The 19,269-nt window shown below is 51.8% G+C and overlaps 1 protein-coding gene across 1 annotated transcript in view; it reads left to right on the plus strand.

Annotated features, from left to right (window-relative positions):
* OTOF (otoferlin) overlaps positions 1-19,269 on the plus strand; it is a 110,620-nt gene that overhangs the window by 4,071 nt on the left and 87,280 nt on the right. Inside the window, exons 2-3 of the mRNA XM_059835914.1 lie at positions 3,885-3,943; positions 15,256-15,344. Coding sequence (XP_059691897.1) covers positions 3,885-3,943; positions 15,256-15,344 — 148 coding nt within the window. The remainder of the gene's footprint in view (positions 1-3,884; positions 3,944-15,255; positions 15,345-19,269) is intronic.

Genomic DNA, 19,269 nt, shown 5'->3' on the forward strand with positions numbered 1-19,269 from the left:
GGACGGGACGGGACGGGACGGATGGAGCTAGCACGTTGGCCTGGACTCTCAGTGCCAGACCCAGGGGAACATCCCAGTGTGGGTGGTTGGGTTTTGGTGCCAAGGTTTCTAGAGGAAAGAGTCTCCTGCCTTTCTCCAGTGACTCCAGAGAGAGCTTTAGACCCCTTTAGCGTTGAATGAGGTGACCTCCAACAGCCTGGCATCCCTCAGTGCTCCTCACAGCAACCTGTAGGTTGAGTGTTGTGCTGATACTCCTCAGCACTCTGGTTTTCCTGGAGTTACTGAGCGTTGTAGAGAGGATGCTCTTCGCTAGTCAAGCTGCCATCCAGCATCCTCCCTCTCCTCACCCGCCGGCAGCACAGCCTGGGGGTTCAGGTAGAGCTCCCCGAGTGGGTGTTGCTCATTCAGCCAAAAGCATCTCTTATTGCACGAAAATAAGTTAAAAAAAGAGCTCGACTCCGGTGTGACAGGCTGCCGTGTGCGTTTCTGCCAGGTGGGCAGTGCTCTGAAACTCTCTGCTCGACTTCAGCTCAGGTGGGAGATGAATAAATCACAACCCTGATAAAAGCGTTCCTGAGAAAGGGCCGAGACTGACAGCCGTGTGGGATGGCTATGGAAGAGTGCTGCTCCTCTTTTCCCAGGGATCCCGGCACTCCTGGCAGCCCCTGTGAGCCATAGCTGCACTAATAGGAGAAACTGAGGCGATGGACAGGAACTCCCAGTTCTGACCCATGGGAGCAGCCAGGGTGGCCAAAATCCACTCCACCCCTGAGCATCGGACTTGTCTCCCACCATGGCATTGGATTTGACTCACCAAACTCCCAGGGATGTGTCAACTAACAAGATCCCTTGTCTTTACGACTCTCCCCGTTGTTCATAGGGATTTGGGGGTGGGTTTGAACTTCAGTGACTCATAAGGCACCCATCACTCCCCAGCAGCCGCCCTGTGCATGTCCCAGGCTGGCTGAAAAGGGCTCCAAAGTCCCAAATCCGTTGCTGTTGCAGCTCTCCACCTCTTGCAGGTGAAACTCAGCTTGGGGTGAATTTGAGATTTTTCTGCAAATACTTGATCTTCAGGCTGGCTGCAGGGGAAGAGCAGAAAAATGGTGAATTTTCTTCAGCCTGCCCATTTTGGGGGTGCATGCTCTGTCCCCAGCAGGGTCTGAGCTTGTACAGGGTCACCTCCCCATAGCAGTTTTCACTCTTAGACTCTTTCACTCTTATTGCACTTGTGAAGGAGAGAACTTGCATCCCGGTGCAATTAGAGAGCTTATCAGCTAATCGGTCACAGATGGGGTTATAAAGAGCTTCTTGCGGGGCTTCCTCTCTGGATTAGTGTGTGTAAATGAGGGACATCATTCATGGATACCCCCTGGAGCACCACCGGGCACTGGTGGATAATGATACTGCTGTAATGAAGCATCACTGTGATGCTTGCTGGATTGGAGAGGATGGGGCAGGGGAGGTCCCACTGTGTTGGCTTGTCTTAAGTCATGCTCTTAGGAGAAATATTTCGGGTGGCAGATTGTCTCCCCTTGGAGTGTCTCCTCCCAGATACTGCTCTATGTGTATTCATTTACAGCTGATTCACCCCCTGACCTGTGCAGGTCTCCTCAATTAGTCTGGTCCCTTATCTACGTGGGGGTGCTCTGTAGCTTCCCCTTAAGCCCACACCACAGCTGAGATGCTCTGTGCCCCTGGCACGTGGTGCCTGTCCCATCACCTAGGAGGCTGTGGGCTCTAGAATCGTAGAAATCAAAGTCATGGTTAGGGTGGGAAGGGACCTTTCCAGGCCACCTAGTCCAACCCCCTGCCATGAGCAGGGACATCTCCAACCAGACCAGGTTGCTCAGAGCCCCGTCCAGCCTGACCTGGAATGTTTCAGGGATGGGGCATCTACCACCTCTCTGGGCAACCTGGGCCAGGGTTTCACCACCCTCAGCATGAACAGTTTCTTCCTTAGATCTAGTCTGAATCTCCCCTCTTTAGCTTAAAACCATTCCCCTTATCCTATCACTACAGGTCCTACCAAAAAGTCTCTCCCCATCTTTCCTACAAGCCCTTTAGGTACCGAAAGGCCGCCAGAAGGTGTCCCCGGAGCCTTCTCTTCTCCAGGCTGAACAACCCCAACTCTCCCAGCCTGTCCTCACAGCAGAGCTGTTCCAGCCCTCTGACCATTTCTGTGCTCAACTCCTGGTGGGTCCATCCCAGTGGACCAGTAGTTCCATTCCCGGTCCCAGTTTCCCCTCCGTTGGGTGAGGTGGGGGGCAGGATGCATCCCACTGCAGCTCCCATCCCACCCATGGCAAGGGAGGAGGCAACCAGGTCCCCTTGCCCTGGGAGGCAGCCAGTGTGCATGGGGCAAGGGTGGGTAGCCATCCCATAGCCCATGAGGCTCGTGCATCCTCCTCCACCCTCACCCAGAGTCTGTTGGCATGAGATAAATACAGTGCTCTGCTTATATCCCCAAGAAACTCGTGCATCCGTGGGTGAAGTGATTCATGGCAGGGAACTGGGAGGGTGGTTTGGGATACAGGACACACCTTCTGGGTTTGCTTTACCCAGGTCAGACGCTGCAGACAGCAGAAAGTCTGAGAAAATGATTTTCTGTCTCTCCTTGTCTAATAGTTAAATGAGAAAGGGATGGGGCATTCCCTGCCAAGAGCTGTGTCATCGGGATATCTCAATCTTTGGTAAAATAAAGTAAAAGCTGACCCTGCAGCAGTAAGAGGCACCCCTGGCATCCACGGTCCCCGACCGCAGGTTGTCTGTGCAATGCCGGGCCCAAACCAGGCTCTTGCACAGAGATGTTTTTAATTACCCAGGAGGCAGTTTGCCTTTCTGGAAGGGAAAACCTCAATGTGATACAGTGATTAAATATTAGCATTTTTATAAGTTTTCCTCCTGCAGTGTTATGAAGTGGATATTAACTAGAAATATTGATTCAGGGGGGTGTGGGTGGGTGAGGTTACCCCGCTGAGAGCAGCTGAAAGCACGGGGCAACCTATGAGCCGGGGCTCCTGGGGAAAACCTGATTATTTCAATAACCAACGCACATGCTTGGCTGCTCTCCCTGGGCTTCCCCTCCGCAGCAGCTCCTCTTCTCATCCCATCCCTGCTCCCAGGGGCTTTTGAGGGTCCCCTGCCTGCGCAGGCAGAGCAGCCTGAGCTCCTCGTCCTCCCCGAGTCCCTGCCCCGGGGCAGCCCCCGGCAGATCTCTGGGGTTGCAGCGGCGGAGGGATGCTGCCATCCGGACAGGCATACGTGGCTGCGTCTGTCCGGTTGGACTCAAAACGTGCAGATTCTCTGCTCTGTGCAGGAGCTGGGGTGGGCTTTTTTTGGGGCAGCTGGTCCTAAATCTCATCCCTGGGGTTTGAGGACATTTCTGGGATGCGTTATCCTGCATCCCAATACCCCGAAGCTTGAGGACCCCTCATTCAACCAATGTAAAAGCCACTGCGGAAACTGCCGCGATCCGAATCCCCATGTTTCATCTACTCTGCAATAGGTGGGACAAGATTTGAATACACCGATTAAGCACACTCCGGAAAAACCTTCTTAATTAGCTCCTAAAGCAGGTTAATGCGGTGTCTAGTGCCGGGGCGGGGGGGCTGAAGCTAGATTCACCCTCTTGCCTGGGCTGTGTCCCCTCCGCACCCCCTTCGCACGCACGCACGGGTGCCTGCGGTGCTCTCACACCTCTGCAGACGCATTTCCCCGTCCCAGGCAATGCCCGCAGACTGTGCTCCATCAAAGCCACCCCTGCAGACCCCGACCCCGGGGGTCTCGCTGCTGTGGGTGCTGTGCAGCCCCCACCCGTGTCTCCCACCCCGGCTGCCCCTCACTTCCCTGCAACCAACCTGCTTTTTCTATCCCCTCTCCAGGGCTCTCCTTCTACACCCGCGTGCTTGAAAACTGCGAGGATGAGGCCAGGTTTGATGAGGTAAGAGAAGATGTGTTTTCCTCCTGCTCTGTCTCCCACATCTGGTTTGCTTTGCTGTGACTCCCTGTCCAGATGAATATCCCCGTTCCCCAATTTAAGTCTGTCGGCATCTTCGTTGTCTGCTCCAGGGTTTCTCCTGGCAGGTACCAAATGGGTCTGGTTGGGGCTGAGGACACGGGGTGTCCCGTGAGGTGGGAACAGCCCTACAGCATTTCCCCGTGGGGTGCTTAATTAGAAAGAAAAAAAAAAAAAAATCCAGGTTGTTTGCACTGAAGTTTCAGGAGAAATTCCATGTTTCCGCTGGGCAAATCCCGCTGGGCTCTTGGCTCTACTTTTCCTTGCCTGAGGGGGAAAAACTCCTCCTTGTTTTAAATCCCCGGTGCCTCAGTTGTTGATGCTCAGCCTGCCCACCTCCCCCACCCATCTGCATCCCTCCGCTCACGCCAGGTAACAAGATGATTGATCTGCTTTGGCTGCCGATCGGATGCTGTATCAGCCTTCAGCGCTCAGCTTTGGGCTTGGAAAGGGAAAGAGAAGGAATTGAAACCCAAATTCTGCGTGGTTTTAAAATACAGCCTTGTCTTAAGCAGTTACCAAGAAAATATTCTGAGATGATTAAAATAAGGTCACCCACACAAGCAGGGAATAGAGGCGCTGCTAAGAAGTCACTCAGAATGGAAATATGCTTTCAAAAAGAATGGATGTTTCCTCTCATTGCTTTGTCATTCTCATAGAAGATAACCCGTTCCCAGGGGCTGGAGAATACAAGAGGCTATGAGGAATATTAAGATCTTTAAATTGTTTACCGCTTTCTAAAGCTTTTTCCACTGTTAGGAAATAAGGTTTCATCCTGGTTCCAGGCACGGGATGGTTTTGTGGGGTGATGAATACCGTGGTGCTCCCAGCTTCGGGGCTAGAAGCACACCCGTCTCCTCCCTGCCCCTCCGTGGCCCTTGCATGGGTTAGACCTTGCTCCATGTTTTAGGAGAAGAGCTTAATCTCAGGCTCCCCTAAACTGCCAGGGAGGATTAAGGGGCAGGGGAAGCCCAGGGCGCGGGCAGGGTGGGATCTGCTCGCGGTAGCCCCAGGGTTGCACGGAATCGGTGAGGCACAGCGAGAAGGTGGCTGGAGATGTGGCTCCAGGCACACTCCTACGAAGCCCAGGCAGCTGGGGGAAGCTGCTGATGTTAATGGGATGCAGATTTCTATAGAGCTGCACACAGCAATTTGTTAGTATAATAACTGATTTGAATAACAACCACGGAGGTGTGCAGCGGTGGAGCTGCCAATGTCCCAAAACTCTTTGTGTTTGAACAAGGAGATCCTTCCCTGCTGGGGCTGAAGGGCTGGAGGCTCCGCGCGCTGTCTCAGGCTTGGTGGGATGCCCGGTACCGGCTGCTCTGAGTGCTTGGTGCTGTGCAGCAATCTTGGAGCATCCCAGCCACTGTTGGAGCATCCCAGCCAAGCTCTGAACATCCCAGCCACGGTCTGAACATCCCAGCCACTGTCTGAGCATCCCAGCCATGCTCTGAGCATCCCAGCCAAGCTCTGAACATCCCAGCCACTGTCTGAGCATCCCAGCCAAGCTCTGAACATCCCAGCCAGGCTCTGAGCATCCCAGCCATGCTCTGAGCATCTCAGCCACACTCTGAGCATCCCAGCCAAGCTCTGAACATCCCAGCCACACTCTGAGCATCCCAGCCACACTCTGAGCATCCCAGCCATGCTCTGAGCATCCCAGCCACACTCTGAGAATCCCAGCCATGCTCTGAGCATCTCAGCCACGCTCCGAGCATCCCAGCCAAGCTCTGAACATCCCAGCCACGCTCTGAGCTCCCTGTGGTCCCAGATAGCATGCAGGAAAGGATGTATTGATATGGGTGCAAGTCAGGAGGATGAGGGCTATAGCACTTAAAAAGACAGCAGTTATAAGAGAGCCTTGAGCCACAGGTGTTTATTAGTGCATGTCATATTTTCTTCTAGTGCCTCTTACTGCATCCGTGGGGATGAGCCTCAGGCTGTCCCCCTCTCTCTGTTTACCTCATGTTTATTACAGTCCCTGCTGCGAGACCCTCATGTAAACCTGGTTAAAATCAGCCTGGTGGTATCCACAGAGTGAATTGCAGCAGAGTGAGGCAAGTTGATTTGGAGCAACCTTGCCTGCCTGGACCAGGCTTTGGGCTCTTCTCGCCTCCTTGCGCTGGGCGATAGGCGATGCATCGGCAGCAGCGAGGCTGTACCCCGCTCCCTGCTCCCCCACACTGCAAATACCCTGATTTTCCTCATCAACCACCTGGCTCCAGCCGGAGGAAACTCCAGCGTGAATCGGAGGTTACTTTGCACTGGGGACCAAGGTCAGTGTGGAGCCCTGGCAGAGATGACGTGAGGGTATGCAACTGCTGGCTGCTCCAGGACCTGGGACCTGCCAAACAGGAGTAATCCCAGTGGTTTTTAAGTTAAGCACATTCCTGAGACTTTCCTATGGCAGTAAGAGAGTGCTCATGCCCTGAACAATTGCCCCATCAGTCAGGCTTTTATCCCTGGGGTCATGCAAGGTCTCCGCAGCATCTAATAGAAGAGCTGAGATGGTGCATAGCCGCACCACGAGGCATTCAGTTACCTAAATGTCTGCTAATGCCAGATCAGACACAGCTCCTGCTCCAGCACTGTAACCCAACACTGTCCCAACTGGCCCAAAATGTAATAGTTTGATGATTTCTAATGGCATATAGTGAACCATGCAGAAAACATGTAGGCAAGCCTACATTTCTGAGTTTACCTTTCCAGCTCTGCTGGGGGCTTGCTGAGAATTCAGCCACATCTGGAAGATTAGCCCGAGCGGGCCATGCCTCCTGTACGGGTGGAAATGGGGAGGATGCTGCTTGCCCTTCTCTGTAAATTGCTGAGAGCTCTGTAAGAGCAGTAATAGCGGTGCTGTGGCTCTGCCGCACACTGGGAGGCTGGATGCCGGTCCCTGCTCGTGCACAGCTGGAGATAGCTGCCCTTAGCAGGAGCAGGCTGGGTGCTTGCGTGGATGCATCCTCCTTACCACGTAGGGCAGAGCACAAGCCACAGCAAAAGATGGTAGAGGTGCAGTCCTGTTTCCTCTTCCCCTATTAATCTCTTGTTATCTCATGCTGCTGAAGGACTCCCTGATGCAATGGCCACGGACAAGAAACCTGCCCTGAGCTAGGGAAAGTGTCTTGGGCTGCCTGGAGTAATTAGGTGATGAGGCTGTCCAGGAAACCAGATATTTCCCTTTGAGTGTGCACACAAGGCAAGTCATCATGCCATTTGATGGCAAGCCCAGCTGATGAATTTTATCGAATAAAATTTTATTACCGCACCACTGCAGCACTCAACTATTTCCCACGCTCTTCCCCCAGATGAGCCCCGATGGCTGGAGCAGTACTGGGGGTCTGCTTGGGGGCACTGCGAGTTGGGGACACTTGAAGATGAGCAGGAGGGTCTGCCTGTTCTCCAGTAGTCCCTCTGCAGAAGCGGTTTTATTCCCTCTCCAGCTTCCTAGTTGTCCTTGAATGTTGTGATGAATGTAATACCAGTGGGGTGAGAGGTGGGGTGTTATTTCAGGTTACTCTCCAGTTACCCGTGTGCCCTCCCGGTGCTCAGGTGGCTCCTTGCACTGATCATTTATGAACCAGAAGCTTCAGAAATGACCCCATTTCACAGAATCACAGGTTGGAAAAGACCTGTAAGATCATCATGTCCAACCATCAATCCAACACCACCATGCCCATTAAACCATGTCCCACAATGCCACATCCACACGTTCCTTGAACACCTCCAGTGATGGTGACTCCACCACCTCCCTGGGCAGCCTCTTCCAGAGCTTCACCACTCTCTCAGTAAAGAACTTTTTCCTAATATCCAGCCTGAACCTCCCCTGGTGCAACTTGAGGCTATCTCCTCTTGTCCTATCGCTTGTCACTTGGGAGAAGAGACCAACACCCACCTCACCACAACCCCCTTTCAGGCAGTTGTAGAGAGCGATGAGGTCTCCCCTCAGCCTCCTCTTCTCCAGACTGAACAACCCCAGCTCCCTCAGCCGCTCCTCATCAGACTTGTGCTCCAGACCCCTCACCAGCTTCGTCGCCCTTCTCTGGACACGCTCCAGCACCTCAAGGTCCTTCTTGGAGTGAGGGGCTTATTCCTCCTGCTTTCCCCTTGAAATGGGATAAAATGGTGACCTTGTGTCTGGGGGCCGATTTGGATGGGGGGATGTCTCATCCCCCATGTGGGGAAGGCTTTTGAAGCTGAGCTGGCTGATCTCTCACCTCTGTGAGAGGAGATAAAATGGGGTGAGGATGAAGAGGGTGCTCCCTGCCTTGCCTCAGAGCAGGTGACAAGCAGAAATTTCACATTATGTTCATGTAAAGCCAAAGGACAGCAACTTTCCCTGCCACCACTTAACATTCATGAGGATCAGCTACCAGGCTGAATTTGGGCTGGCCCAGTGGTTTCCATTTGTTTGGTTTCACTCTATTTCTTTTGCAATTATTTTTATTCATTGCTTAATGAATTATGCAAAGCCTGTGCTTCTCCAGCGCCTGGGTAAGATAAGCTGCTGGCTATTCCAGAGGGTAACTACGGCACTACAGCTGTGTTTTACGTTATTGGGAACGGCTGCATTGTGTCCTGGCTGCACCCCAAAGGGTTTCTTCTTAGAGGAGCTTGTGTTGCAGCTCTCCCATGGGCACCCAGCGCAGGAGGGAAGGGAAAGGGACTCCAGTGATGGTGCTGGGGATGGAGAGCTGTGTATGGGTCCTGTGTGGTCTTCCTTGCCTGCATTCAGTCTCTCCTAAAGGAACTGGGACAGGCTTAGGTGCTGCTGCCAAGAAAGCCAAGACCCGGCGCTGCAGCCTTGATCCGAACATCTGGAAATGCCCCTGATTAATCAGGCTTGGAGATGACAGGCAGGATGAGCATCCAGCCAAGGCTCACAGGTGCTGCAGAAAAAGGGGAGACATGGCTTGGAAAGGTGTGACAGGGCTTAAAAAGGGGTGACATGGCTTAAAGAGGGGTGACAGGGCTTGCAAAGATGCCCTCTCCCAGCTCCCTTAAAGCAGTCTCACTGGAAGTGTCTGGCTTCTGCATTCTGCCAAGGCACTTCTCTGCCTCTATCTTTTTCTTTTTTCCCCTTCGTTAATAAAAACAGATAAAATTGACCCAGCAGATACCACTTACTTAGCTTTGCACAGGGCTTTTAAAAAGGTTTTTAACAATAAAACCAGTAGGGAGAATAAACAGGCAGCCAGCCAGGGAAGGAGGAAGGGTAATGAAAGCAGGGAAGCCTTTGGGAGCAGCCCCAGCCCCGAGCAGTGCCGGTGGTGGATGCACTCCCGGGCCGGTGCTGGTGGTGTTTCCTAATGGGGCTGGTGGGGAGGGAGCAGGGAGAATATCCCACAGGCGTTCAGGATGGTGCTGAGCCCTGTGCTGGGAGCTGCTCGCTGCCAAGTCGGCTATCAGCAGCGGTGCAGGTGCTGCTGCTCCAGCTGTGTGCTCTCTCCCACTCTCCCTCTTCCACATCTGGCACACAGCTGGGCCAGCGCTGATGGGGGTGCTGGCGTAGCTGTCCCCCAGGGATGGTGTTCTCCTGGCACGTGTCCTGGAGCATGAGGCATTGCTGTGGGCAGGGAGGGGGTAGCAGGGGCTCTGCCAGCCATCCCACTATAACATCCCCCCCATCACAACGGTGTCTGGGAGCTCAGTTCTCTTGTTCTTCCCTTTCTGTGCTTCCCTTGAGCCTTTCATGCCATCTGTTGCCAGTTCTCACCTCTTTATTTGGAGCATCACACTCATCTCTTCTCTTGGACAACATCCCCCATGCCTTTACCTGCAAAAATGTGAAGTAAGAGCAATTTCACAGAATCATCGAATCGCAGGATGGTTTGGGTGGGAAGGGACCTTTCCAGGGGATCTGGTCCAACCCCCTCCCATGAGCAGGGACATCTCCAACCAGACCAGGTTGCTCAGAGCCCCGTCCAACCTGACCTGGAATGTTTCCAGGGATGGGGCAGCTACCACCTCTCTGGGCAACCTGGGCCAGGGTTTCACCACCCTCAGCGTGAACAATTTCTTCCTTTGATATAGTCTGAATCTTCCCTCTTTTAGCTTAAAACCATTCCCCCTTGTCCTATTGCTACAGGCCCTGCTAAAGACTCTGTCCCCCAATTTCTAGGCAGATCATTGAGAAGGAATAAAACGGCTTTGCAGATTATTCTATTACTTTACTAGTGATGTAGCACTTAGATCATGCCATGGCTGGAGGGATTCCTGATGGATATGAGGTCACCAGTCCCAGGACATCAGCTGTGGAGAACCAGGAGCGTGGGGAAACTGCATGGGTCTAATGCCCAGCACAGTGCCTCATGAATGAGCCCAACTGCCTGACTTGGAAGGAGATGGAAAACCTCACAGGTGGCAGATTTGGGACGAGCCACTGTCCCCACTCAGCAGCATGCGGCATCTCCTTGAATGTGTCCCTCAGATGTGAAGTTAGTGTTTATCATGAGTTTGCCTTGTTTCTTAGCTGGCATCCACCATGGCATTGCAGGGGTGTTTTGCAAAACACTTGGGTGTTCATCCCCCTGTAAAAATGTGCTGAAAGTTTGAGAGGAGCGGCTGCTGCTGCCAGAGGAGGAGGGACAGACAGATGTGCTCTCAGAGACCTTCCAGCCTCATTCCCTGGGTTTCTTCGACACCGTGGGCCATCGGACCACCTAATTGCATTGGATAAATGTGAAGTCTGTGGCTTTCACCCTGCAAGCTAACTGCAGCGCTGGTGCTGAAGCAGAGTGGCCATTTCCAGCTTTTCTATTGACAGGAGACACATTTTAGCAGCAGCCTTCCAGCCTGCCCCCGTGCCACCTCCTGCCGCAGCAGCCCTCTGCCACGGTCATGGTCGTGGATAAACACAGTGAAGAGCAGCCATTAAGAGCAGCCCTTTGCAAAGGTCGGACTCTCCCATGCTGGGCTGGGTCTGAGAGGATAGACGGGTCACAGAATCACAGAATCACAGAATCGCTAAGGTTGGAAAAGACCTGTAAGATCATCAAGTCCAACCATCAACCCAACACCACCATGCCCATTAAACCATGTCCCACAGTGCCATGTCCACACGTTCCTTGAACACCTCCAGGGATGGTGACTCCACCACCTCCCTGGGCAGCCTCTTCCAGTGCTTCACCACTCTCTCAGTAAAGAAGTTTTTCCTAATATCCAGCCGGAACCTCCCCTGGCACAACTTGAGGCCATTTCCTCTTGTCCTATCACTTGTCACTTGGGAGAAGAGACCAACACCCACCTCCCCACAACCCCCTTTCAGGCAGCTGTAGAGAGCGATGAGGTCTCCCCTCAGCCTCCTCTTCTCCAGACTGAACAACCCCAGCTCCCTCAGCCACTCCTCATCAGACTTGTGCTCCAGAACCTCTTGTGCACCTCCGTGCATGCCACATCTGGGGAATGCTTTAGGGTTGGGGGCACATCCCAGCCCCTGGTGCTGTTGGGTTTCAGTGGCTGGGTGGAAAGCGGCTCGGGAAGGCAGGCATGGGACTCGCCGCAGGCGCTGCGGCCCCTGCCACCGAATTACTCCACGGCATGGTTTGTGTTCGCTTCCCAGCCCGCATTACCTGCTATGCGGTATTTCCCTTCAGCCCAGGCACTCTGAATTGACGAGGGCAAGTAGTCCCTCAGGGCCTGTTATAAATTAACCGAGAAAACTGCAGCTCTAATACGTTTGCCCTCTTTCATCGCTTACACAAGGAGCAGCTCCCTGCGAGGGTGTCGAGGGAAGGAAAACCTTCCTGCGAAGAGGCTGTGCAAATGCAACGCAGCTCCTGGGTGACAGTCGCTGCTTCCGTGCCAGTGAGAGCGGCAGGAATTTGCAGTGAGCGGATGCCTGCCCTGGCAGAGCCTGCGCTAGGTGCTTTTAGCAGGGTGCCCATCTCCAGGCTCCTTTCCATAGCCTGGGCTGGTGGCGTGGCTTTGCCTCTCCCTGTTGCAAAGGGAGCGCTGGCTCCAGCCCAAGAGCAATTCCCATGGTGCATGTCTGCAGAAAGTGAGGAACAACACCTAAAAAGCCGAATGGAAGACTTTAGGTAGCACCTTCACTTGGTGGGAGAACACAGGGCAAAGGCTGGGGAGCTGAAGCCCATAAATTCAAAACAGAGGTGTGGTGCAAATGTTTATCGTCGAAGGCAATCAGCTGTGGAAACCACTTATCTGGAAGTGTGATTAAACATTGTTGCTTGAATTCTGGGCTGTCTTTTTTTCCTTTTTCCCTCTTAAAAATGTGTTCTGACTGAGCTACAAGACATACCTGTGTTTGATTTAGGAGCCTTTGAAACACGAAAATCTGTAGACTGGGTTGTTTAAGAGGTCAGGCTGAGCCACTGTCATAATGCTTTCCAGGCTTAAAAGATAGTAATAATAACCCCAAGAAAGCAGGGACTACACCACGAAGGGATGATTTCTGATGGCAGAAAACGGTACCCTGCGTTGCATTCCCCAGGATTTTAGGCAAAACTTCAAGTGCTTTAAGCAAACGGCGTTAGTGGCCCTAGACAGGTGGGTCCCCCTGGAACTGGAGATGTGCAAGCATGTGTGCAGATGCGTGTGCAAGGAGTGCTCCCAGGGCGATACGGCACGTCGCAGCGCGCAGCAGATGGGAGTGTGCTCCTCCACGCCGTGCATCGCTTGCCGGCCCCCCTGGGCTTTGCTGCAGCAGCAGTGGATGGGCTGCGGCGTGAACGTGCCCAGAGGAGCACAAAAAAGCTGTCAGCAAGGCTGTTGAGCAGGGATCCTGGGAGCCTTTCTAGGCCACCGCACTTTCCAAAGTTGTTATCTTGCTGCCTGACAAACAACTAACCAAGGGGGGTTGCCTACACATCGTTATTTCTGTACCTTGTCTTGGTAGCCACACTTGAGCTCTGGGATCTGCTCGTTGGAGAGGACCTAACTGTAGAGCAGGACTTCCCTGTGCTCAGCACTGTATGTACCCAAGGAGCAAGAGACAGCCTCTGTCCTCCACCCTATAGCCCAAGGATGGGGAACACAGACTTACCCAAATGATTTTGTGACAGAGGCAGGGATGACTGCTCATTCCAGTTCCTCCCCCAGATTTGGTCTCTGGGTAAGCAGGGAGTGGTATTTCAGAGGAAGGAAAGAAAAAAACCCAGGACTTGACAGTGTCCAGGAACTGAGCTCTGCTGGGGTTTCAGGAGGTGCTTCCAGACTTCTTTAAACTCCTGGTCCATGTCAGATGTGTGTGAGCAGAAAAGAGCCTGTGCCTGGACCGTGGTTTATTCTTCTGTGGAGATAGCGGAGGGGTCTGGGTTTGTCTTGTACTGGGCAAGGCTCTGGACAGAGGGATCAAAGCTGAGGCTCTGCTGAAGTGGTGAGGATGCATAGACATCAGGTGTCAGGAAGGACCAGGAGGATCCTTTCAGTACTTAGAGACTCCATCTTAAGGAAGATGGAGACAGACTTTTTGGTAGGGCCTCTAGCAACAGGACAAGGGGGAATGGTTTTAAGCTAAAAGAGGGGAGATTCAGGCTGGATATAAGGAAGAAACTCTTCACTGAAAGGGTTGTCAGACATTGGAACAGGCTGCCCAGGGAGGTGGTGGGGTCACCATCCCTGGAGGGATTTAAAAGACGTGTGGATGAGGCACTTAGGGACATGGTTTAGTGGTGGACTCGACAGTGTTGGGTTAACGATTGGACTTAATGATCTTAAAGGTCTTTTCCAACCTAAACGATGCTGTTATTCTATTCTCTGATTTGATGAATGAAATTGTTCACGCTGAGGGTGGTGAAACCCTGGCCCAGGTTGCCCAGAGAGGTGGTAGATGCCCCATCCCTGGAAACATTCCAGGTCAGGTTGGACGGGGCTCTGAGCAACCTGGTCTGGTTGGAGATGTCCCTGCTCATGGCAGGGGGTTGGACTGGATGGCCTGGAAAGGTCCCTTCCCACCCAAGCCATTCTACGATTCGATGATTCTATGATCCAGGCAGAAATCATGTCCCCTGCGCTCTCAGAAGCAACCAGAAGTCCTGATCTTGGCAGAGCAGCTTATCCCATAGTAAACTACCACTGCTGCTAGAAGTGAAGAGTTTCCCTTCAGGCAGGATGGGGAGTCCTCTGCCCAGGTGAAGCTGCAGATAATAGATGGGACCAGTTAAACATCCAGAACATTCTGGGAGGTTGATGGGCTGCCGCTGTGCTCGTGACGTGGTGGACTCTGTCCCCTTCACCAGCGTGTCGGGGGGCCGTGGGGGAGAGGAGAGGCTGGGGGCTGATGAATCTCCACCTCCACGTGTTGAGGAGCCCTGAACAGTCAGGGTAGGACAACGTCTCAGGCCAGAGAGGCATGGTGATGGCAGGAGGGAACAGGCAGCTCGTAATTAATCTTGGGATTGCTGGTTGCGTTCATCAACCTCCCTAATACCGGCTAATGGAGCATCAAAGTGGTGGGAAGGAGTGAGCAGAGAGCAGTGCACATGCTGTAAGGGGAAGGGCTGAGCCCAGAGTAAATCCAGCTGCAGAATGAGGAGTGAGGCTGGACCACAAGCAAAATGATATCACTGTCGTGAGGACATTTCTAGTTTTCTTTTATATTTCAGGATTTTTCTCATTTGCTTCCCTGACTCACTGCAGAAAACATAAAAGAGGGGGAAAAAATAGCTTAAAAAATGAGTGTTGGCATATTTCTGAAGAGTCACTAATTTCTTCCTGTGACATTGCTTGATAAGCATTTTCCTTCCAAGACTGCCGCTCCCATAAGCGATGCAGGGCTCAACCCCGCTGCCTCCGCATCTGGGGCGTCATGTTCCCATCCTGCAATGGGGTGTGCTCGGCTTCGGGAGGTCAAAAGAGACCCATGACTTGGAAAACTGAAGGCAGCTCAGGTGGTTTAGCCTGGCAGATGGACTTCTTGGCTTGGGAAGCAAAAAAAACCCCAGATCAAAGTAATTTTTATATATATATACACATACATATGTGTGTGTATATATATTAAAAATATATATACACTTTTATACAATGTGGATTAATAGTCATACTATATACACAAAATATTTGGCACCGAGGCACATGCTTCGTGAGACCCCTGTAAAATAGCCCTGTCTCAATTTTTGCTGTGAAAAAGGTAGGATAGTTAGCCTTTTTTCATGGTCATCTGGCTAGTTAGGCTAGTTAGCCTTTTTCCATGGTTATCGCGGCTCCCTCCCCATCGCCTCTGCAGCAGCTCCCTGAAACAAGCCTGACATGTCCCTCCCATCCTTTCTCCGCAGACCTTCCGCTGGCCGGTGGCAAGCAATATCGACGGGAATGAGATCCTGGAGATCCAGGTGTTCAACTACAGCAAAGTCTTCACCAACAGGTGAGAGCGTGGTCTGCCCTTCCCTCCCACCGACCCCCCGGGTCCGCTCCAGTGGGAAGAGGGAGCTCCCACTTGAGCTGGAGCCACATCCCTGTTTGGTGCAGAGACTGGAGGGTGAGGAAGGCGTTAGTGATGTCTCCTGGGAAGGGCGAGGAAGGTCAGATGCAATGTGTACAGCTCGGCGAGTGAGGTTGCTCGCCCACCAGCAACTCGATGGTGGTCAGCACCACGTCTATGCCATGGTTCTCCCAAGGTGCTGCCGTTTGGTTCAATACGATTTGCATGTGCTTAAGAGAAACTGAAATCTTTTGGTTAATTATCAAGGTGGAAGTTGATACCTAAATGCGGCTTTTGCAAATTCTGCAAGCGTTTATTTATCTTAGTCTTGTAATTTTTTCTCACATAGGTACTGTGGTGGTTGTCAAGCCCTATGTATTATGTGCAATGTTATGAACATTTTTAAGGTTTCTTACAGTCCAAGTTTTGCCCCCACATTAATAACGAACATGAGAGAAGGAAAGTTTGTCTGTCCCTTCTGTCAGCCTTAGTGTATTTCATACATTTCTCCATGCTGTCATTGCAAAAATACGGGAGTATTTCACAAAAAACATGAGTGGCACACGCAAGTTGTCTTACAGAACACTTACACTAACATTAAAGAAGGGAAAGGAAAAAGAGAGACGAGGAAGGGCTCTTGCTTGTGGTTGGGTGTTGCACTAACATTTTTGCCCTGAAATCCAGTGTATTCCCCAGCTGGAGCTCAGCAGGGTCTCCTCAACATCTCACAGGCACATGTTCATGCACAAACTTGCTTCAAAGTGAAAAAAATGAGAAGACAGACAGATGGCACGCAGGGCAGGCGTGCTAAATACATGTGATTTTAAAAAAAAGAGTCAAAAAAACCCGCAAACAAAACAAAAAATCCCAAACAACAAACTGAGAAAAAAATATTACCTACCATTGTCTTGCTTTTCAGTAGGAGCTTGAGTAGCAGAAGGAGGGTTGAAAAGACTTGTTTTATTCAGTTGCTCTCTGGGAGGAGAAAGGTGAGGAGCCCCCAGAGGGTCCCAGCCCGGGTGGGTGAGTTGGGTGGGGAATGGACAGCAGGTACAGGCAGAAGAGTGGTCCAGGGCTTGTGGGGAGATCTCAGCTCTGCCACAGGAGCCGTACGTAGTACGAGTCACTTTGAGTTGTGTTCAGACCACCTCTTATAGGCACCTGCATTGAGCTAGTGCATTTGAGGTGGTCACTAAGTTCATGAGTGATGGGCACATGGAATGGAAGATCTGAATCCTTTCTGCAGCCCTGAACTGTCCCCAGGTCCATGTGAGAAGGGACTCCTCAGGGGCTGTGGGCAGCAGATGGGCAAAGGGAGCCTGAGGTGGACAGATGCAGACCTGGAGATCCACCTCATTCCCCAGCCAGCATCAGCTCCAGCCTCTGGAACCTGGTCTTCATGCTGCATCCATGACAGCAGTGGTTTTTTTTATTGACTGGATGCTCCTTCAACGCCTTCCTTCACTTTCTACTCCCCTGGTGTGAACAAGCCATGCATTTGCACAGGCTTAGTGCAGCCAGCAGCTGGACGATGTGAAGGGACAGAGCATCCCTCCATCCACGATGACTTGGAGCTTCATGCCTTCATTACCCAGCAGAACGGAATGAAAACACGCCAACTGAAACAGATGCTTTTGCCCTGACAAACTGCACATCAGGATGTACCCAATTTACTACCTGGACAGCAATTCTGCATGCTGTGAGCAATCCCTTCTCTCTCTATCTGTCTTAAAACCTCAAAAAAAATCCGCTTGAAAGATGCAGTAAAAAGCAGAAAGTGGTGTTTCTGTGTCTGGAAATGAAGAACCGTCACGGTTCCTCCATGGAACTGGGAACTGGAAAGGCCAGGGCATATAAGCAGGTTGCACTGATTAGAGGCTGAGAAAATGTTCACTCAAGTAATTCCTTCCACTTTCAAGGTGACCAAAGTCTCTTAGAAATTTCCAAATACCCAACACAAAATAAATATCCAGCCAATTCAGCCAAATTGCTTAAAGTGTCTATTTTCCATCGGCGAGCTGCATATGCAAAGTGTTTGGCTGTATCAGCTAGCCAAGAGCCACTTCTACTTCCAGGATGACCTTCTCTTTTATCATTTTCATCACTTCGGACATTTCCCTCTGTTTGTCTTCGACTCGTGAGGGCCCGGGCTGCCGCAGAGGAGCACACGCTGATCAGCCTCACCTTGGAGCAATTGCTGATGCTGCAGGGGAGCGGACTGCAGCCGTGTCCCAGTGTCATGGCTGGGCTTGCACTGCCCAGGGTGAAGCTTGCATCTCTTTACCTTCCGCTGCCATCTCAGCGAGCTCAACCCCATCTTCAACATGAACTGAGCCATGCCATTGCCATTATTCCTCGCCATTAAGGGATGGCCAGATCTGCAGTGAGCAAGAATCTGGTTCCAACGCCCCATGAGAATTGCCTTCTTCCATCAATTTAGTCCCCCACCTTGGTACAAAGAAACCCCCACATGCTGTGGTTCCTGTCCCAGGGACCCAGGATTCTGAGCTGAGGCAGCTGAGCTCTCCCATCGTGGCGTCTACAGCCCATGAGAGCCGGAACATCTCTGCCCATCGCTCGGCAGGTGTTTTCTGCCCTCGAAAGCTCTTGCACTACAAGCCAAAGAACCTCTCAGTCTTGTTTTTGAGAAGGCTGTTCTTGGCACCTCTCGTTGCGCAGTGGTTTTTACCATCTCAAATCATCTTTGCAGCTCTTTATCCCACTAATGTTCAACTTTCAGCATCCTCCCTCTAAAGTACAGGCACGGGCTGGATGCATCCACTTCTGCCCTGCATCTCCCTGTCCCTGCAGACTGAGGATGAAACACAACTCTCTTCTCCCCCATCCCTCCTTCCTTCCTGCCATTATGGATTAATTGCGTGTTTATTCACCGTGCTGGGCTGCTGGTGCACCGCGCTCTCCAGAGCTGTTGCGTTCATGGAAGTTGGGTCCACTTTCTCACAGCCTGAGGTGCAGATGCTGCATCTTGGCAGAGTTTTTGGCACGTGAGTGCCCTTTTTGTTTGGCTCGGGCACATCCCGAGGTCCCCGCTGCTCTGCGTGGCTGCTTCCCCTCTCTCCTGGTTGACTGCTCCGTCAGTCTTCACATGATTTGAAAATTTGATCGTAAGTTATTTTTACATCCCAGTCACTGATGTAGCAGTCGTGGGCTTAATAACAAAATTACACCGCAGCACTGTCATTCAAAGACGATCCTCAGCTGATGTCCTATTTTTAGACTTTCTCCATTAATCTGCTCTTGTTAGCGTGTAGCACGGAGAGCAGGCAGTGTTAAACCAAACACTTTGTAAGAACCTGCTCCTTTCATGCGGTTACCAAACAAACCAACGCCAAAGAAGCAAACTAAACTTGTTTTGACAGGCTCTATCTCTTCATAGACCTACCTTGAATGTCATTGATTACACTCCAGTTTTTAATTGCTTATTCATTGAATCCCATAGAAGCTTTCCTACTCTTTTCCTAGGATGGCTGCCAGGTTAGCCCGGCTCTTCCCATTCACCCTGTATGAACTCTTTGCTGTGCTGGGATTTCTCATCACTCCAACTTCATGAAAAATTGATATCAGCGGATCAGAGGCTGCTGCTTCTTTTATGGCGATTACCCACAAACTACTCCTGACCCGCAACAACCAACAGAAGTGTTTACCCAGCATCTTTGCCTGCTTTGCATCGTTACTGGCTGGAACACGGGCTGCTGCATCCAGCACCTCCCTGCAGAGTTTTGCCAGAGTTTAATTACCTGTTCTGTCTCTTTCTGCTAAATTAAAAAGCCCTTCAGGTTAGAAACAGTTTCCTCATGCTGGCATTTACAGACAGCGGTAAAATGATCCCCAAAGCATGTCTGTGGCA

This window comes from Gavia stellata, chromosome 2, assembly GCF_030936135.1.
Source record: "Gavia stellata isolate bGavSte3 chromosome 2, bGavSte3.hap2, whole genome shotgun sequence".
Lineage (NCBI taxonomy): Eukaryota > Metazoa > Chordata > Aves > Gaviiformes > Gaviidae > Gavia > Gavia stellata.